This window comes from Leucopleurus acutus, assembly GCF_964270905.1.
Source record: "Leucopleurus acutus genome assembly, chromosome: 7".
In the NCBI taxonomy this organism is placed as follows: domain Eukaryota; kingdom Metazoa; phylum Chordata; class Mammalia; order Artiodactyla; family Delphinidae; genus Leucopleurus; species Leucopleurus acutus.
The window spans coordinates 37,221,531-37,243,146 of NC_139150.1; the positions used below are offsets into that span (position 1 = coordinate 37,221,531).

The 21,616-nt window shown below is 37.1% G+C and overlaps 1 protein-coding gene across 4 annotated transcripts in view; it reads right to left on the reverse strand.

The window, feature by feature from the left end:
- The window catches only part of UNC13B (unc-13 homolog B), a gene marked incomplete at its 5' end in the record, with an annotated part of 226,251 nt that overhangs the window by 142,715 nt on the left and 61,920 nt on the right, over window positions 1–21,616 (reverse strand). For all 4 annotated transcript variants that reach the window (XM_082842533.1, XM_082842532.1, XM_082842534.1 and 1 more), the window contains 3 exons: window positions 6,202–6,259; window positions 11,784–11,857; window positions 21,038–21,161. In XM_082842533.1, the coding sequence (XP_082698659.1) occupies window positions 6,202–6,259; window positions 11,784–11,857; window positions 21,038–21,161 (256 nt within the window). The remainder of the gene's footprint in view (window positions 1–6,201; window positions 6,260–11,783; window positions 11,858–21,037; window positions 21,162–21,616) is intronic.

Below are 21,616 nucleotides of genomic sequence, written 5' to 3' on the forward strand. Positions count from 1 at the left end.
AACCTACAAGACCAAATAAATGAAGAGGAAATAGGCAATCTACCTGAAAAAGAATTCAGAGTAATGATAGTAAAGATGATCCAGAATCTTGGAAAAAGAATGGAAGCACAGACTGAGAAAATACAAGAAATGTTTAACAAAGATCTAGAAGAACTAAAGAACAAACAAACAGAGATGAACAACACAATAGCTGAAATGAAAAATACCCTTGAAGGAATCAATAACAGAATAATGGAGGCAGAAGAACAAATAAGTGAGCTGGAAGACAAAATGGTGGAAATAACTGCCAAGGAGCAGAATAAAGAAAAAAGAATGAAAAGAACTGAAGACAATCTCAGAGACCTCTGGGACAACACTAAACGCACCAACAGTCGAATTATAGGGGTCCCAGAAGAAGAAGAGAAAAAGAAAGGGTCTGAGAAAATATTTGAAGAGATTATAGTGGAAAACTTCCCTAACATGGGAAAGGAAATAGTCACCCAAGTCCAGGAAGCACAGAGAGTCCCATATAGGATAAACCCTAGGAAAAACACACCAAGACACATATTAATCAAACAAACAAAAATTAAATTCAAAGAAAAAGTAATAAAAGCAGCAAGGGAAAAACAAAAAATACCATATAAAGGAATCACCATAAGGTTATCAGCTGATTTTTCAGTGGAAACTCTGCAGGCCAGAAGGGAGTGGCAGGATATATTTAAAGTGATGAAAGGGAAAAACCTATAACCAAGATTACTCTACCCAGCAAGGATCTCATTCAGATTCGATGGAGAAGTCAAAAGCTTTTCACACAAGCAAAAGCTAAGAGAATTCAGCACCACCAAACCAGCTTTACAACAAATGCTAAAGAAACTTCTCTAAGCAGGAAACACAAGAGAAGAAAAAGACCTACAAAAACAAACCCAAAACAATTAAGAAAATGGTAATAGGAACATACATATCAATAATAACCTTGAATGTAAATGGATTAAATGCCCCAACCAAAAGACACAGACTGGCTGAATGGATACAAAAACAAGACCCATATATATGCTGTCTACAAGAGACCCACTTCAGATCTAGGGAAACATACAGACTGAAAGTGACGGGATGGAAAAAGACACTCCATGCAAATGGAAATCAAAAAATGCTGGAGTAGCAATTCTCATATCAGATAAAATAGACTTTAAAATAAAGACTTACAAGAGATAAGGAGGGACACTACATAATGATTAAAGGATCAATCCAAGAAGAAGATACAACAATTATAAATGTTTATGCACCCAACATAGGAGCACATCAATACATAAGGCAAATGCTAACAACCATGAAAGGAGAAATCGACAGTAACACAATAACAGTAGGGGACTTTGACACCCCACTTACACTAATGGACAGATCATCCTAACAGAAAATAAATAAGGAAAAACAGGCTTTAAATGACACAGTAGACCAGACAGATCTAATTGATATTTATAGAACATTCCACCCAAAAGTGTCAGAATACACTTTCTTCTCAAATGCATATGGAACATTCTCCAGGATAGATCACATCTTGGGTCACAAATCAAGCCTTGGAAAATCTGAGAAAATTGAAATTGTATCAAGCATCTGACCACAACACTATGAGACTGGAAATCAATTACAGGAAAAAAAACTGCAAAAAACACACATACATGGAGGCTAAACAGTGCACTACTAAATAACCAAGAGATCACTGAAGAAATCAAAGAAGAAATTAAAAAATACATAGAAACAAATGACAACGAAAACACAATGACTCAAAACCTATGAGACCAAGCAAAAGCAGTTCTAAGAGGGAAGTTTATAGCAATTCAATCTCACCTCAAGAAACAAAAAAATCTCAAATAAACAATCTAAACCTGCACTTAAAACAACTAGAGAGGGCTTCTCTGGTGGCACAGTGGTTGAGAGTCCGCCTGCCGATGCAGGGGACACGGGTTTGTGTCCCAGTCCGGGAAGATCCCACATGCCACGGAGCGGCTGGGCGCATGAGCCATGGCCACTGAGCCTGCGCGTCCAGAGCCTGTGCTCTGCAACGGGAGAGGCCACAGCAGTGAGAGGCCCGTGTACCAAAAAAAAAAAAAAAAAAAAAACTAGAGAAAGAAGAACAAAGAAAACCCAAAGTCAGTAGAAGGAAAGAAATCATCAAGATCAGAGCAGAAATAAATGAAATAGAAACGAAGAAAACAATAGCAAAGATCAATAAAACTAAAAGCTGGTTCTTTGAGAAGATAAACAAAATTGATAAACACTGAGCCAGACTCACCAAGAAAAAAAAGGAGAGGATGCAAATCAATAAGATTAGAAATGAAAGAGGAGAAATCACAACTGACACTGTAGAAATACAACGGATTGTAAAAGACTACTACAAACAACTGTATGCCAATAAAATGGACAACCATGAAGAAATGGACAAATTCTTGGAAAGGCACAATTTTACAAGACTGAACCAGGAAGAATTAGAAAATATAAACAGACCTATCACAAGTAATGAAATTGAAACTGTAATTAAAACTCTTCCAACAAACAAAAGTCCAGGACCAGATGGCTTCACAGGTGAATTCTATCAAACATTTAGAGAAGAGCTAACATCAATACTTCTCAAACTCTTCCAAAAAATTGCAGAGGGAGAAACACTCCCAAATTCATTCTACAAAGCCACAATCATCCTGATACCAAAACCAGAAAAAAAGGTATTACAAAAAAAGAAAATTATAGACCAATATCACTGATGAACATAGATGCAAAAATCCTGAACAAAATACTGGCAAACAGAATCCAAAAGCACATTAAAAGGATCATACACCATGATCAAGTGGGATTTAACCCAGGGATGCAAGGATTCTTCAATATACGCAAACCAATCAATGTGCTACACCACATTAACAAATTAAGGAATAAAAACCATATGATCATCTCAATAGATGCAGAAAAATCTTTTGAAAAAATTCAATACCTATTTATGATAAAAACTCTCCAGAAAATGGGTATAGAGGGAACCTACCTCAACATAATAAAGGCCAAATATGACAAACCCACAGCAAGCATCATATTCAATGGTGAAAAGCTGAAAGCATTTCCACTAGGATCAGGAACAAGACAAGGATTTCCACTCTCACCACTCTTATTCAACATAGTTTTGGAAGTCCTAGCCACAGCAATCAGAGAAGAAAAGGAAATAAAAGGAATACAAATTGGAAAAGAAGAAGTAAAACTGTCACTATTTGTCGATGACATGATATTATACATAGAAAATCCTAAAGATGCCACCAGAAAACTACTAGAACTAATCAGTGGATTTGGTAAGGTTGCAGGATACAAAATTAATGCACAGAAATCTCTGGCATTCCTATACACCAACAACGAAAAATCAGAAAGAGAAATTAAGGAAACACTCCCATTTACCACTGCAACAAAAAGAATAAAATACCTAGGAATAAACCTGCCTAAGGAGGCAAAAGACTTGTACTCAGAAAACTATAAAACACTGATAAAAGAGGTCAATGATGACATAAACAGATGGAGAAATATACCATGTCTTTGATTGGAAGAATCAATATTGTGAAAATGACTATACTACCCAAAGCAATCTACAGATTCAATGCAATCCTTATCAAACTACCAACAGCCAGAATTAGAACAAAAAATCTTACAGTTCGTATGGAAACATAAAAGACCCCAAACAGCCAAAGCAATCTTGAGAAAGAAAAACGGAGTTGGAGGAATCAGGCTCCCTGACTTCAAACTATACCACAAAGCTACAGTAATCAAGACAGTATGGTACTGGCACAGAAACAGAAATACAGATCAATGGAACAGGATAGAAAGCCCAGAGATAAACCCACACACATAATGGGCACCTAATTTACAACAAAGGAGGCAAGAACATACAATGGAGGAAAGACAGCCTCTTCAATAACTGGTGCTGGGAAAACTGGACAGCTACATGTAAAAGAATGAAATTAGAACACTCCCTAACACCATACACAAAAATAAACTCCAAATGGATTGAAGACTTAAATGTAAGACCAGACAGTATAAAACTTTTAGAGGAAAACATAGGAAAAACACTCTTTGACATAAACCACAGCAAGATTTTTTTTGAAAAATGGTTCTGATGAACCTAGGGGCAGGACAGGAATAAAGACACAGCCGTAGAGAACGGACTTGAGGACACGGTGTGGAAGGAGAAGCTGGGACGAAGTGAGAGAGTAGCATTGACATATATACACTACCAAACGTAAAACAGATAACTAGTGGGAAGCAGCTGCATTGCACAGGGAGATCAGCTCAGTGCTTTGTGACCACCTAGAGGGGTGGGATAGGGAGGGTGACAGGGAGCCTCAAGAGGGAGGGTATATGGGGACATGTGTATGCATATGGCTGATTCACTTTGTTGTGCAACAGAAGCTAACACGGTATTGTGAAGCAATTGTAGTCCAATAAAGATCTATTTTAAAAATAGTTTAAAAAAATACATATATATATATTAGAGAGTAGTCAAAAGACAGGAATAGTCTATGCACATAAAAACAAATTAGCTGGTAAACATATAAAAAATGTAAGAGAATTAATAAACGTGCTGATTATTATAGTCTCTTATTTCCTCCTGCCCTCTAGGCATTTGCTCTTTAATCACTTGAACTGCATTTCATCAAATGGACCCAGGAAGGAATGGCAAGAGAAATATCAATCGTTCTATTTCACTTCTCATTAGCAGTCCTGGAAAAAGATTTAAAAGATTAAAAACTCAAAATTAGCTCATTACAATGAGTTTTGGAAATGACGTATAGACTTTAATTCACAACTTGGTCTTCAATTCAGATTCTTGTGGTCTCCCATGACCCTAAATATTTGATAAATCCTAGTTCCTAAATGACAAAAACAAAAGTAATAAGTCATATGAAAAATAGGTTTTCCTTAAATAAAGAAAAAGTGTTGACCTCTGCCAGTGGTCTTACTTTTATCAGGAAAGTAAGTAGCCAATAGAATGGAAGGCAACCAATGGATTTATAAACCATGAATGGAGGTTTTCCTTTTCAGAAACAATATGAAGGAAGTAGTATAACATAGTGGTTCAATGCATAGGCTATAGAGTCAGATTGTCTATATCTGAATATTTACTTCACCACTTACTACCTATGTGATCTGTGGCAAATAACTCCATCTCAGTTTCCTCATCTTAAAAATGAGGAAAACAGTAAAATCTATGTCTTAGGGTTGTTGTGAAGATTAAATAAGTTAGTATATTTTAGCTCTTACAGCAGCATCTGGCATACCATAAAACCTCAAAATACGTTAGCTGCTGTGGTTCTTATTATTACTAGTATTACTACAATAACTACTACCACTATCACCACCACTATCAACCTGCAGTTGCTAAAAGTTTGGCATTGATTCAGAAACACTATAGCAAAACAAAAGAAACACAACATATGCACACCCACCCCCACAGGTTGAAAAAGTGAAAAAGAACTGATTTCAAGTCAGTCCTTCAGTATCTCTTCAGTTCTGAGAGAAGCTGAGAAGATACCAATATACCAACAATGCACGGCTCATTTCAAGAAGTAAAATGTGTGGTCTGGATAAGTTAATCTCAGAAGAAATGACAAGTTCTCTCACTCAGTTAATCGTTTATCAAACTTTACTGAGGCTTACTATACTATGTATCAGGTATTGAGCCAGATACTAGGAATACAAATGGAAGATTCTATATCTTTAAAAATTTTGCTTTCTTGTCAAAGAAATATACATAGATTATAACATATGATAGGTTATACGATGGATGTATGTACAGGGTACTATGGAAGCAGAGAAAGATCTAAGCTAGACTGTGGAGAAGGAGGAAACAGCATGAAGATTTCCCAGAGGGGGTAACATTTAAACTGAGCCTTAAAGGATAATAACAGATAAATGGGGACAGAATGGGAGAAAACATTCCTCCAGGGGTAAAAGCAGGCAAATGGAGAAAAAAGAATACCATTGCCCTACCTATAGCCACACAAAACCAAAAGATCTCTTCTTAAAGCTAAAGGACAGATAGCCATTGGCAGTATGGGCCTGAATAAGGTATATTTCTGGAATATCTCCTGTTTATACATACCACATCTCCAACCTCCCCAACTCAAAATAAGCCACATTTGGAGAACTGACAGAAAGTTGTGATTAAGAAGATTCAAAGACAAGTTTCTCACTTACAACACTGGGCGGCAGCAGTAGGCAATGGTTTCCTCTGGCTTTCTTCTTGACTAGAATACTAGAGGCAGAAAGGATAAACAAAAAAAAAAAAAAAAAAAAAAAACATAGTAAGAGGCCCAAGTAAAGAAGGAGAAAAACAAAACAACAACAAAAAACTATAGCTACCTATAAAAAGGTTTAGCATTTGACTAGAGTCAAATTTCTTATCAAACAGAAACCAGTCATCCTGCTGCTGATTTCCCTGTGTGATCCTGACATACAGGCCAGACTAACAGATATGGCATTGGCCCAATGCAACAGGCTAAAGCAGGATAGCAGGAAGGCTGTTCTGACCAAGGGCACCTGGGCACCATTCCAGCTCTACCAGGCAGCTGTAGAAGGCTTAGCCTTAGAAGTTCAGAGGACTTTGAAAACTCAAATAATATATAGATTTCCCCATTTGGGTGGTAGAACTGAAAATCTCTCTGAGACTTGAGTTTTCTCCATCTTTAAAAAGATGAGGCTTCTTCCCTCACAAGGTCACGTGGGAAGTGAAATTACTTACATAAGCATCTGGTATTTACTAGTGTCCCCTTCCCAGTTATACTCTAACCTCCCCAACACAACCCACCACTATCACCACCTAAAAACAGAGTACTGAAGCCATAGAAAGAAAGTTCTATAAAAGGGAGCCACATTAAGTTCAAGTCTTGAAGATGGACAAGATTTGGAAAGGCAAAACAAAAAGAAAAAGGTATAAACAAATTAACACAGGTACACAGAGTCTGGAAGAAAAAATGGCTTGGTTCAGAGCCCATTGGAGGATTGGGAAAACATAACTTGGTCTAGCAACTTGCAAATATAAGTTGCAAATATGAGTTTTCATCCTGACTCTGCCATTTATTAATAAATTGTAAGATTCTGGGCAAGACAGAGCTTCTCTAACACTGAAGGAGTCATTCATTCAACAGATATTTCTTGAGTGCCTATTATGTGCAAGGCCTTGTTCCAGGCACTGGGGGAATAGAGTTTGTAATCATGGTAAAGAGTTTAGTTTTTACTCTAGTCTATTGAGAAGGTATGTAAAGTTTTAAACACTAGAGGGATATGACTTCATTATACTTTAAAAATCACTCTGGCTGCTGTGTGAGAAGAACTATAGGCAACCAGAGGGGAAATAAGACTAATTATTGCAATTATCCAGATGAAAATTGATGGTGGTTTACACATGAGTGTTAGTGGTGAAGGGCATTTCAAGTGGTTGGATACAAAATACAAAACACTTTTTGTAAATAAATATACTTTTATATATAAAGTACTTTACAAGAAACAAACTACAATACAAATATCAGAGGTAGACAGTGCTATTACCACTTCGGGGAAGGATGAGAAGTCAAGCACAGTTTAAACAATATAATAGTATTAGTAAAACTATCAATCATAAAAAAGTTCAAAACTTCTTAAAGGCTAAACAACCCACTCCAAAGTAACAAAGGGACTTGGTTATAATAACTATTATAAATAATGGTGATTTTTATAGGCAGTACACAGGCACAAGAGAGACAAAATCATAAAACTTTAAGCATTAAACTAGAAGAATTCAGACTTAATAGATGAGAGTAGATATTTCCAGCAGACGTATTTAATGAATCTCTTTCAGGTCCAAAGCAGAATGCTGAAGACCAGCTAGAGCCTAATTAATAATATTAAGAGAGCTAAGGAAAAAAATCCATAATACCTATGTACAAGAAAATAAAAGTAGTAAAAGTAAGGAAAATTATAGGCCAATCTCATTTATGAATACAGATGCAAAAATCCTAGATTACCAAACCAAATCATATGACATTTATTTATCATAAATAAGTCTTTATATTTCTGTGTGAATATGTACGTATATGTATGAATGCTGGCATATAAATTTTCATGTATCATGACCAGAAGGACTTTAAATGAAAGGACAGTTCAATATCTGAAAATCTATTCATGCAATTCACCACACAAACAGACTAAAGGAGAAAAACTATGTGATCAAACAATGCAGAAAAGATCTTGATAAAATCCCTTACTTTTTCATGACAAAATATCTTAGAAAATCAGAAAGAAAATAGAATTTCCTTAATCTGATAAAGGGTACCTATCAAAATCTACAGCAAATATCATACTTCAAGATTTATGAAGCATTCCCCTTATAGTCAGGAAAAAGACAAGGCTTCCCCACTCTCACCATTAAAAATTACACAGGATGTTTTACACAATGAATTTTTAAAAATAAGCGGTCACCAAAAACAAGGAAAGTCTGAGAAAATATTACAGCCAAGAGAAGCCGAAGGAGATATTACAACTAAATGTAACCCAGTGTCCATTATGGGGTAATGGAACTGAAAAAAACGCATGAAATAAAAACTAAGGAAATTTGAAAAAAACTAAGGATTTTTATTTAATAAAACAAAAATAAATAGAAATATAAAATATTAACTTTTAGTTAATAATAATATATCAATATTGGCTCATTAATTGTAATAAATGTACCATATTAATGTAAAATGCTAATAATAAGGAAAACTAGAGGGAGGGGGCGGGTAAGATGTGATATGGAAGCCCTCTCTACAAACTGCTTAATATTTAAGTCTGTTAATAAAAACATATGTAAAAATTTCACTTAAAAAATAAGACATAAGGATTGAAAAGAGATAAAAACTTATTATTCAAAGATGCAAAAACTAAAAAACCCAAAGGAATCTCTAAACTAGTAGAATTAATAAGAGTTGGTGAATAAGATCAATACTAAAAAAAAAAAAATCGAGCAGCATTGCCTTATATAGATAGCAATGACCTATTAGAAAGTGTAATTTTTAAATATACCATTCACAATGATTAGGAATAAACCTAACAAAAGAAGTGTAAAAAGTGCATGGAGAGAATAGGTTTTCCTCCTAGAAGACTTCTCATTTTTTGATGCTTAACTATATTTATTAGGTTCCTGCTTATTGTCTGTCTCCTCCTATTTGATCCAAGAGGACATTGGTCTTTGTTTTAACTTCTGATGTATACCAAGCACCTACGACAGGGCCTGGTACACAGTGTTCAATAAGTTATCTGGTGAATAAATGACTAAATGAATGTCACCAATAAATGGACAAATGCAAATTTAAATGATAAAGCTCTAAACTCATTAGATTAGCACAAATTTTAAATCTGGCAATAACAAGTATCAGTAAGGATACAGAGCAGCAGAAAAAGTGGAATATAAATTGGTATAATTATTTTAGAGAACAACTTAGCAACATCCAGTAACGTTACACAGAGCACATTCCACAACAAAGCAATTCTATTTCCAGGTATATAGCCAGAGAATCTCCCATACATAAGCAGAGAGAAACAGGGTCAGAGATGTTCACTGAAGCATGCATTTATAATAGTGAAAACCTAATTTTCCATGAGTAGGAAAAGTAATAAATAGTGATACATTTCCACTCTGTCAAGTGGTAGATCCCTAGGCCAGTCTTGACCCAAGAGGCTGCTGTGGATGGGAACTGTTGCACACAATAAGAAAAAAAAAGATAAGATTCTACATTGTGTTTTTAAAATGGTTTTGCAGCAAGTATGACCAAATTTTGATAATCATTGAATCTTGGAGATAAGTGTACAGGTTTCATTTTACTAGTCCTTCAACTTTTATATTTGTTTAAAATTTTTTCATGATAAAAATAGAAAAAAGAAAGGAAGACGCTCCCACTAACCAAAGATGAAACGAGTTTAGTATCAAAAAGAATAAAGATTGCAATGGATTGAAACACAAATATATCAAAATCCATAAATTGATAATAATATCCCACTAAAAAAAAGAAAACAACTCACTGGTCACCTTGAGAAGCTGCTTATGCAACACTCATTATTTTGAAAATTGCTAAAGAGAATGTTTTTCTTGCACGGACTTTATTTCAAGTGAACCAAACAGCTGATGAGGCAGACAAATCATAGATAATAAATGCTGAAGAGATGATATAATTAGAAAATCATCATTGTGCAACCCTAATAAAATAATGATTATTATTTGCTGCTAAAACCATTAGGTAAAAGGCTTGTGGGATCACTTTAAAATGGATGAAATAGGCTGACACCAAGTTGAATCCACTGTGTAATTTTAACATCACTAAAAGAGAGGCAAGATATAATCTGCCTACAAAAAAACAAAAAAAGATAATGTTGTGAAATCCTAATCCCCAGTACCTATGAATGTGACCTTATCTGGAAATAGAGTCTCTGCAGATGTAATCAAGTTAATCCAATGACTGGTGCCCCCACAAAAATCAATGGAAATTTGAACACAGACACAAAAAGAGATAACAACGTCCTGTGAGGACAGGCAGACACAACCCAGGAAGGCATGTGATAGTGGAGACAGAGACTGAAATAATGTGTCTATAAGCCAAGGAACAGCAAAGACTGCTAGGAAGCACCAGAAAGTAGAAGAAAGGCATGGGACAGCTTCTTCCTCAAAACCTCCAGAAGGAACTGATCCCACCAACACCTGATGTCAGAATTTTAGCCACCAGAACTGTGAGAGAATAAATTTCTGTTGCTGTAAGCCAACAGTATGTGGTACTTTGTTTTGGCAGCCCTGGGAAACTAACACACACATCAAATCACTGCATTTTGGCTTCCTGTACTAACCTATGGATATTGACCATTAATTGACAAATCCAATGGCTCCACTTCATTACTCATCTTCTTTGCTCTCGGTAATATTTCACACTGTCAAGAATTTCTGCCTCAAAACTTTTTTTTTCCTTTGTTCCATAAACCTTTTTCTGGTTCGCCTACTCTCTCTTTCAGGCAGCTCTTTCTCAGTCTCTTTTGTTTCTCAGGATTCTACCTTTGATGTTTCCCAAGGTTTTGTCCCTGTTCTTCAATACTCTTTCTACATACTTTACCTGAGTGAGCTCTTCTATTCCTATGACTCCAATTGCTACAAATATCTTGATAAATCCAAACTCTATACCCGACCTCATCATACCCTGAGCTTCAGATTCTCACATGAGGTTGCTTACCAGACGTTTCCTAACAGGTTGCTTACCAGACAAATTTTCTAATAGCCCAACATGCCCTAAAGTAAAAAAACTTATCTTTTCCCTCCACCACCACCAACAAAAACACTCCCCATTCTTGCTGGCCCAGGTTGAGCTGATTGTGTTCTATTCTGTGCACAAAACTCATCTCTGGAAATAAGTTAGGACAGCAGGACTAAGCAATGCAATAGTCTAAACATTCCTAAAAAGAGCACACAATAAGGATACATATCCAAAAATCTGGGAACAAGGAGGAAAAAAGGCTTCTGCTCATCTGTGTAACAAGAGGACAGATTCCCTAGTATAAGCTTGCTCCCCAACAGTCTAGAGCCAGACTAGGGCCAATTCAGCCACTTCTGGGGGACAATGGGAAGAAAAGAAAAAGCAGACAGATCTTTCTAATAATAGGCAATCTTCTAGCTACCTTTTTTCGCTAATGCAGTTTAAATTCTTTCATTCTTCAACATGTTCCTGAGTCACTCCCTTAAAGCGTCCTATAAAGACACTCTTTACATTGTAAAAAACAGTTCCTACCTCATTGTCAGTTCCCAAGGCATTGATTTGCTCCAATTTGTAGGTCCAATATCTGGCTTCCTCCTCTGGGATATCTATCACAAAAAAGAAGAAACCACATTACCAGGCTAATAATTTAATCATAGGTTGATAATACTTTATTCAATCATACAATCTAAGTTAGAAGGGTGGTGGTGATGGACTAATTTTACTGATGGCTTGGTTCTTGCCATGAACATTATCTTCTATCTTCACAAAAACCAAAATAATATATTATTATTCCCAATGAATGAGAAGACAATATTGTTAAGATGTCAATACCTCCTAAAATGATTGAAAGATTCAACACAGTCGCTATTAAAATCCCAATATTTTTTTTACAGAAATATAAAACCCCATCCATATGGAATCTCAACAGACCCCAAATACCCAAAATATTCTTGAAAAGGAAGAACAAAGCTAGAGGACTCATACTTCCTTATTTCAAAACCTATTAAAAAGCTATAGTAGGACTTCCCTGGTGGCACAGTGGTTAAGAATCTGCCTGCCAATGCAGGGGACACGGGTTCGAGCCCTGGCCCAGGAAGATCCCACATGCCACAGAGCAACTAAGCCCATGCGCCACTACTACTGAGCCTGAGCTCTAGAGCCCGCAAGCCACAACTACTGAGCCCATGTGTCACAACTACTGAAGCCCACGTGCCTAGAGCCCGTGCTCCGCAACAATAGAGGCCACAGAAATGAGAAGCCCGCACACTGCACCGAAGAAAAGCCACTGCTTGCCACAACTAGAGAAAGCCATGCACAGCAATGAAGAACCAAAGCAGCCAAAAATAAATAAATAAATTTTTTTAAAAAGCTATAGTAAATCAAAACGGTATGCTACTGACATAAAGACAGACATATAGACCAATAAAAGAGAATAAAGAGCCCAGAAATAAGCCCTTACATATATGATCAAATGATTTTTTTCAAGGGTACCAAGAACATTCAATGGGGAAAAGCATCCTTTCAAGAAATGGTGCTGGGACTTCCCTGGTGACGCAGTGGTTAAGAATCTGCCTGCCAATGCAGGCGACACTGGTTCAAGCCCTGGTCCGGGAAGATCCCACATGCCGCGGAGCAACTAAGCCCGTTGCCACAACTACTGAGCCTGCACTCTACAGCCTGTGAGCCACAACTACTGAGCCCATGTGCCACAACTACTGAAGCCCATGCGCCTAGAGCCCGTGCTCTGCAACAAGAAAAGCCACCGCAACAAGAAGCCCGTGCACCACAACAAGGAGTAGCCCCCACTCGCCACAACTAGAGAACCGTGCACAGCAACGAAGACCCAATGCAGCCAAAAATAAATAAATAAATAAATAAATTTACTTTAAAAAAAAAGAGAAATGGTGCTGGCACTACTAAATATAAAATGGACAGAAAACGGGGACCTGCTGTACAGCACAGGGAACTATATATTTTGTGGTAACCTATGAGGGAAAAGAATCTGAAAAAAAACAGATGTCTATGTATTTTAACTGGATCACTTTGCTATACACCTGAAACTGACACAACATAGTGGATCAACTATACCTCAATTAAAAATTCAAAAATAAATAAAATCTTATTTAAAAAAAATAAATTTTTTTAAAAAAAGAAAGAAAACATAGGCAGAACACTCTGACGTAAATCACAGCAAGATCTTTTTTGATCCACCTCCTAGAATAATGAAAATAAAAACAAAAATAAACAAAAGGGAACTAATGAAACTTAAAAGCTCTCACAGCAAAGGAAACCATAAACAAAATGAAAAGACAACCCATAGAATGGGAGAAAATATTTGCAAACAAAGTGAACAAAAAGGGATCAATCTCCAAAATACACCAACAGCTCATGCAGCTCAATATCAAAAAACAAACAACCCAATCAAAAAATAGGCAGAAGATCTAAACAGACATTTCTCCAAAGAAGACATACAGATGGCCAAGAGGCACATGAAAAGATGCTCAACATCGCTAATTATTACAGAAATGCAAATCAAAACCACAGTGAGGTATCACTTCACACCAGTCAGAATGGCCATCATTAAGAAATCTACAAAAAATAAATGCTGGAGAGGGTGTGGAGAAAAGGGAACCCTCCTATACTGTTGGTGGGAAAGTAACTTGGTACAGCCACTATGGTGAACACTATAGAGGTTTCTTAAAAAACTAAAAATAGAGCTACCATATGATCCAGCAATCCCACACCTGGACATATACCTGGAGAAAACCATAATTCAAAAAGATATATGCACCCCAATGTTCATTGCAGCACTATTTACAATAGCCAGGACATGGAAGCAACCTAAATGTCCATCGACAGATGAATGGATAAAGAAGATGTGGTACATATATACAATGGAATATTACTCAGCCATAAAAAAGAATGAAATAATGCCATTTGCAGCAAAATGGATGGACCTAGAGATTGTCATACTGAGTGAAGTAAGTCAGACAGAGAAAGACAAATATATGATATCACTTATATGTGGAATCTAAAAAACAAATGGTACAAATGAACCTATTTACAAAACAGAAATAGGGTCACAGATGTAGAAAACAAACTTATGGTTACTAATGGGGCGGGGAAGGATAAATTGCGACCTTGGGATTGACATATATATAAAATAGATAACTAATAAGGACCTACTATATAGCACAGGGAACGCTACTCAATAATCTGTAATGACCTATATGGGAAAAATCTAAAAAAGAGTCAATATATGTATATGTATAACTGATTCACTTTGCTGTACAGCAGAAACTAACCAAACATTGTAAATCAACTATACTCCAATAAAAATTAATTTAAGAAAAAGAAAGAAATGGTGCTAGGATAACTGAGTATCTACAATGCACAAAATGAAGGTGGACCCTTATTTAACATCATGTAGAAAAATTAACTGAAAATGGATCAAAACCTAAATGCAAGACCCAAAACTGGAAAACTCTTAGAAAAAAACATAGGGCCAAAACTGCACAACCCTGGATTTAGCAGTGATTTCTTGGATAGGACACCAAAGGCACAGGCAACAACAACAAAAAATAGACAAATTAGACTTCATTAAAATTAAAAACTTTTCTGCATCAAAAGACAGTATCAACAGAATGAAAAAGTAACCCACAGAATAGGAGAAAATATTTGCAAATCATATATCTGATAAGGGATTAATCCCCAGAATATATAAAGAACTCCTAAAACTCAACAATAACAAAAACCCAATTCAAAAATGGGCAAAGGACTGCTGGTGGGAATGTGAATTGGTTCAGCCACTATGGAGAACAGTATGGAGGTTCCTTAAAAAACTACAAATAGAACTACCATATGACCCAGCAATCCCACTACTGGGCATATACCCTGAGAAAACCAAAATTCAAAAGGAGTCATGTACCAAAATGTTCATTGCAGCTCTATTTACAATAGCCCAGAGATGGAAACAACCTAAGTGCCCATCATCGGATGAATGGATAAAGAAGATGTGGCACATATATACAATGGAATATTACTCAGCCATAAAAAGAAACGAAATTGAGCTATTTGTAGTGAGGTGGATAGACCTAGAGTCTGTCATACAGAGTGAAGTAAGTCAGAAAGAAAAAGACAAATACCGTATGCTAACACATATATATGGAATTTAAGAAAAAAAAATGTCATGAAGAACCTAGGGGTAAGGCAGGAATAAAGGCGCAGACCTCCTAGAGAACGGACTTGAGGTTATGGGGAGGGGGAAGGGTGAGCTGTGACAGGGCGAGAGAGAGTCATGGACATATACACACTAACAAACGTAGTAAGGTAGATAGCTAGTGGGAAGCAGCCGCATGGCACAGGGATATTGGCTCGGTGCTTTGTGACAGCCTGGAGGGATGGGATAGGGAGGGTGGGAGGGAGGGAGACGCAAGAGGGAAGACATATGGGAACATATGTTTATGTATGACTGATTCACTTTGTTATAAAGCAGAAACTAACACACCATTGTAAAGCAATTATACCCCAATAAAGATGTTAAAAAAAAAATATGGGCAAAGGACTTGATAGATGTTTCTCCAAAGAAGATATAAAAATAGCCGAAAAGCACATAAAAAGATGCTCTATCATTAGGGAAACACAAGTCAAAACTACAATGAGATACCACTTCACACCCATTGGGATGGCTACTATCAAAAAAACAGGGGAAAAAACCCCCAAAAAACAAAATAACAAGTGTTGGCGAGGATGTGGAGAAATTGGAACCCTCGTACACTGTTGGTGGGAATGTAAAATGGTACAGCTACTATGGGTAACAGTATGATGATTCTTCAAAAAATTAAAAATAGAATTACCATATGATCCAGAAATTCCACTTCTGGGTATGTACCCAAAAGAACTGAAAGCAGAATCTCAAAGAGATATTTGCATACCCATGTTCACAGCATTATTCATAATAGCTAAAATGTGGAAGCAACCTAAGTGCCCATCAATGAATGAACAGATAAGCAAAATGTGATATACACATACTAGGGAATATCATTCAGTCTTAAAAAGGGAGCAAATTTTGACATACGCTACAGCATAGATGAACCTTGAGGATATTATGCTAAGTGAAATAAGCCAGTCACAAAAAAACAAATACTGTATGATTCCAATTGTATGAGGTACTTAGAGTAGTCAAAATTGGAGATAGAAAGTAGAATGGTGGTTGCCAGGGGCTGGGGGCAGAGGGGAATGGGGAGTTACTGTTTAATGGGTATAGAGTTTCAGTTTTGCAAGATGAAAAGAACTATGGATATGAATAGTGGTGATGGTTCCACAGCGTTATGAATGTATTCATACCACTGAATTGTATCTTTTAAATGGTTGAGATAGTTAATTTTATGTTACATGTATTTTACCACAATAAAAAAAGAGTAAAGAAAAATGGTACACATACCCTCATTGTATATATTTAAGATGGACTATAACAACTTCCAAAAAAAATGCAACATCTTTTAAAAACATCAAATGTGGGCATCCCTGGTGGCACAGTGGTTAAGAATCCACCTGCCAGTGCAGGGGACACGGGTTCGAGCCCTGGTCCGGGAAGATCCCACATGCTGCGGAACAACTAAGCCTGTGCGCCACAACTACTGAGCCTGCACTCTAGAGCCCGTGGGCCACAACTACTGAAGCCCGTACGCCTAGAGCCTGTGCTTCACAACAAGCAAAGCCACCGCAATGAGAAACCCACACACCGCAAGGAAGAGTAGCTCCCGCTCGTTGCAAGTAGAGAAAGCCCGCGTGCAGCAATGAAGACCCAACGCAGCCAAAAAGAAAGAAATAAAATAAAAATTTAAAAATCATAGTTGATTTGGCTCCAGAGCCTGGGCTTTTAATTTAAACTGTAATATATTTAACCACTCCTCTTGTTGGGTACTTAGATTGTTCAAAGTTTGTACTATTATAAATAGTACTGCAATAAACATCCTTGTAGCTCTGTATTTTTCTCCTTAAAACTATTTTGAGGGGTGAGGTAGTAATACATGCACAATGGTTTAAAAAGTTACTCAGGGAAAATTAGGTCTCCCTCACAAATCAGTTATCTTTCTTTCTTATAGGCTACCACAATTAATACTTTCTTGTATATCGTTCCAGGGGCAGTCTTTGAATCTATAAGCATATATGTAGACCCCCAACCCCTATTAAAAACACAAATAGTAGCATATTCTAACACATTCACTGTCCCTTGTTGTTTTCTACTTAACAATGTATCTTGGTGAATTTGTTCTACATCAGAACTTATAGACTGCAGCAGAGCAGCTCTTCCTCCTCTCTCACTTATTTTCAACAAGTGCAAAGTAAACCATTTTATGGCTGAGGAGTGCTGTACAAATTAGGTAGTAAATTACTTGAAGGTTTTATTATAAGACTTTGAAATATTGCCACCAATTGCTGAAGAGCGGTTTGAGGGGAAGGAGGTGAAATTTTGGATAGGAGGGACAAAGGAGAAAGAACTGTATTTGATTCCTTCATGTGGATTACTAAAAAGTGTACCTGTTTAAATGTCACCAGAGTTGACCTGATCCATATTTTGTCTCAGTGTTTCTCTTTCGTGCTGAATATATGGGTACGTTTGATTTTCTTTTTTAATTTTTTTTTTATTATTTTTTTTGCCAAATCAGAAAAAAAAAACCATTTAAAGTCTCTAGAAATGGTCCTAAGAGCACACAGCAAATGAAGAAATATATATTCAAGAAAATCTACTACAACTTTAAGAATAGCCAATTTCTGCTGTATTTGAACCAAGACCCATCCCCATCCACCCCCCTCCCAATTCAACAAGACAGAAACTCCATTCCAGACTAGTATAGCTGAGAACACAGCATTAAGAATACAAGCAACTAAGCCACAAGCAAGAACTCCAATTGCTTTTCTCTTCACCTGCAACTTGGCCTACAGACACACAAGAAAGTCTTCTTTTCTATTTTTCTGAAGTAATAGTTGCTCTGAGTTTAGTTATTTCTGAGCTTACTGGAAAATCATGCCATTTTTGCTCAAATCACCATAAGGTACAAGATATAAATAGACTGAAATCATAAGACAGCAGCAACAACAATAGTATACATGAATATCAGTAAACAGTCAAAATTAAAACTGAATAAAGTTAAATTAAACAAGATACCAACATTTAAAAATTGGGAAATTACAGGGGCTTCCCTGGTGGCACAGTGGTTGAGAGTCCACCTGCCGATGCAGGGGACACGGGTTCGTGCCCTGATCCGGGAGGATCCTACATGCCGCGGAGCGGCTGGGCCCGTAAGCCATGGCCGCTGAGCCTGCGCGTCCGGAGCCTGTCCTCCACAACGGGAGAAGCCACAACAGTGAGAGGCACGCACACCGCAAAAAAAAAAAAAAAAAATTGGGAAATTACAAAATGTTGGCAAAGATATGAAGAAAAGAGACACCTGAGACATAGTTGGCAGAAATATAAACTGGTACAATCTTTTTTTTTTTTAACACAAGCAACTTGGCAGTACTAGGAAGAGTAACAATACACATACCTTGTGATCAATTCTTTATTTAATTAATTTTTATTGGAGTATAGTTGGTTTACAATGTTGTGTTAGTTTCTACTGTACAGCAAAATGAATCAGCTATACATATACATATATCCCCTCTTTATTGGATTTCCTTCCTTTTAGGTCCCCAGAGTAGACTTGCCTGTGCTTTACGCAGTATGTTCTCATTAGTTATCTCTTATACATAGTATCAGTAGTGTATATATGTCAATCCCAATCTCCCAATTCCTTCCACCTGCCCTGCTTTCCGCCTTGGTATCCATACTGTTTGTTCTCTACGTCTGTGTCTCTATTTCTGCTTTGCAAATAAGATCATCTATACCGTTTTTCTAGATTACACATATATGCATTAATATACGATATTTGTTTTTCTCTTTCTTTCTGACTTACTTCACTCCATATGACACTCTCTAGGTCCATCCACATCTCTACAAATGACCCAATTTCATTCCTTTTTATGGCTGAGTAATATTCCATTGTATACATGTACTACATCTTCTTTATCCATTCCTCTATTGATGGACATTTAGGTTGCTTCCATGTCCTGGCTATTGTAAGTAGTGCTGCAATGAACATTGGGGTGCATGTGTTGTTTTGAATTATGGTTTTCTCTGGGTATATGACCAGTAGTGGGATTGGTGGGTCATAGAGTAGTTCTATTGTTAGTTTTTTAAGGAACCTCCATACTGTTCTCCATAGTGGCTGTACCAATCTTCTTTCCCATCAACAGTGTAGGAAGGTTCCCTTTTCTCCACACCCTTTCCATTATTTCTTGTTTGTACATTTGACCTATTCCTTAAATTCTACTTTAAGGAATTTATCCTAGATTCATAAATGGGCATAGATAAAGCTGTTCATTACAGTGGTATATCAAAAAAAAACTGGAAACAACCTAAATGTCAATCAATAAAGGATTGCAAAAAAAAAAGGATTGGTTAGATAACTTATGATATAAAGCAGCTGTTGAGATCAGCAAGATAGATCTTAAAGTATAACATGAAATGATGTCCAAGATAATATGCTTTAGTTTATACAATACTATCACCATATATAGTACATAGAGTATGACCCAAATTTTGTCAAAATAAATTTCTAGAGAAGAAATTTCTTGTGCCTAAACCAAGACACAAGAAAGTTAACAGTGGTTTATTTCTGGGGAATGCAAAGGAGGTCAAAAGAAGGAGGAAAAGAAACTTAACTTTTTATCCATGTACATTTCCATGCTATTTGAATTTTTATAAGGAACATGTATTTTTGTGTGATTTTTTCTTTTTTCTTTTTTTGGCTATGTTGGGTCTTCATTGCTGCGTCGGCTTTCTCTAGTTGTGCTGAGCCGGGGCTACTCTTCGTTGTGGTGCATGGGCTACTCATTGCAGTGGCTTCTCTTGTTGCGGAGTACAGGCTCCAGGCGCAGGCTCAGTAGTTGTGGCTGGCAGGCTCTAGAGCACAGGCTCAGTAGTTGCAGCGCACGGGCTTAGTTGCTCCACAGCACGTGGGATCTTCCCGGACCAGGGCTAGAACCCTGTCCCCTGCGTTGGCAAGTGGATTCTTAACCACTGAGCCACCAGGGAAGCCCTTTTTGTGTGATTTTTAAAATTACTTTGTAAATTACTATTCTATTTATTAGTGCTACTTCAATGCTTAAATTAACAAATCACAAGGTATATATTCACTTCAAGGCAATAAATGTTAAAATATTATCAAAAGAATAAATCATTGATATTCTCTGACAAGCAGGTATTTTATTATAATAAATAGTTATAAGAAACTAAATGACTTGAAAAGAATGCTTTCAGTGTGGATTCTTTTTTTTTTTTTTTTTTTTGCGGTACACAGGCCTCTCACTGTTGTGGCCTCTCCCGTTGAGGAGCACAGGCTCCAGACACACAGGCTCAGCGGCCATGGCTCACGGGCCCAGCCGCTCCGCGGCACGCGGGATCCTCCCGGACCGGGGCACGAACCCGCGTCCCCTGCATCGGCAGGCGGACCCCCAACCACTGCGCCACCAGGGAAGCCCAGTGTGGATTCTTTAATGAGCACCATTCTAGAGTCTACTTTGCACATTCCTGAGCTAGGTGTTACAGGGAATGGAGTGGAAGACAGAATGCCCTGAAAGGATATGGCTGACAAAAGACACAGTAAGACAACAACTAACAAACAATTTCAAACAATGTGGTAAAAAGTATTAAATGTTTTTTAAAATCTAATCAGACTCACCAAAAGGCAACTCAAATCTTGTATCCAGCAAAATTTTATGGGGAGTTGGGTTTTTAGTTCCACAGATCTCATCATCTTTCATTAATGTCTCTGCCTCCAACGTGGACCATTCCCCAGGCCCTTCCTAGAAAAGAGATCTAAGATTAAACTTCACTCTTTCATGACTCCCCTCTTGGTTAAAGGGCCAGGTCTTTTTCTCTCATTTTCCTTGTCAGAGGGCTTCTGAGGGCCATTCACATATCCTAATGAGGCAAACACATCAGAGTCACCACCTGCCTCTGCTGTATGTGGCTTCTGTTCTCCCTCTTCGGTGGGAGAGCAGCTTTCACTGTGCTCAGCTTTCTGCCAGCCCACCGAGGATAGAATTTCCAGAGCGCTAAACTCAAAAACAAAGCATCTCCATGGATCAATATTTAATCTGTACAATACTTAATGACTATGTCACTTAATGTGTCACTAGTTCTAATCACTAAAGAGCTAGTAACATGGCTAGTTAAGTTGACCTGAACTGGGACCACAGTGAAAATATTCAAAGTGAGTGTCATAGGGAAATTATGCTGAGTTATGTTCTAATCTGGT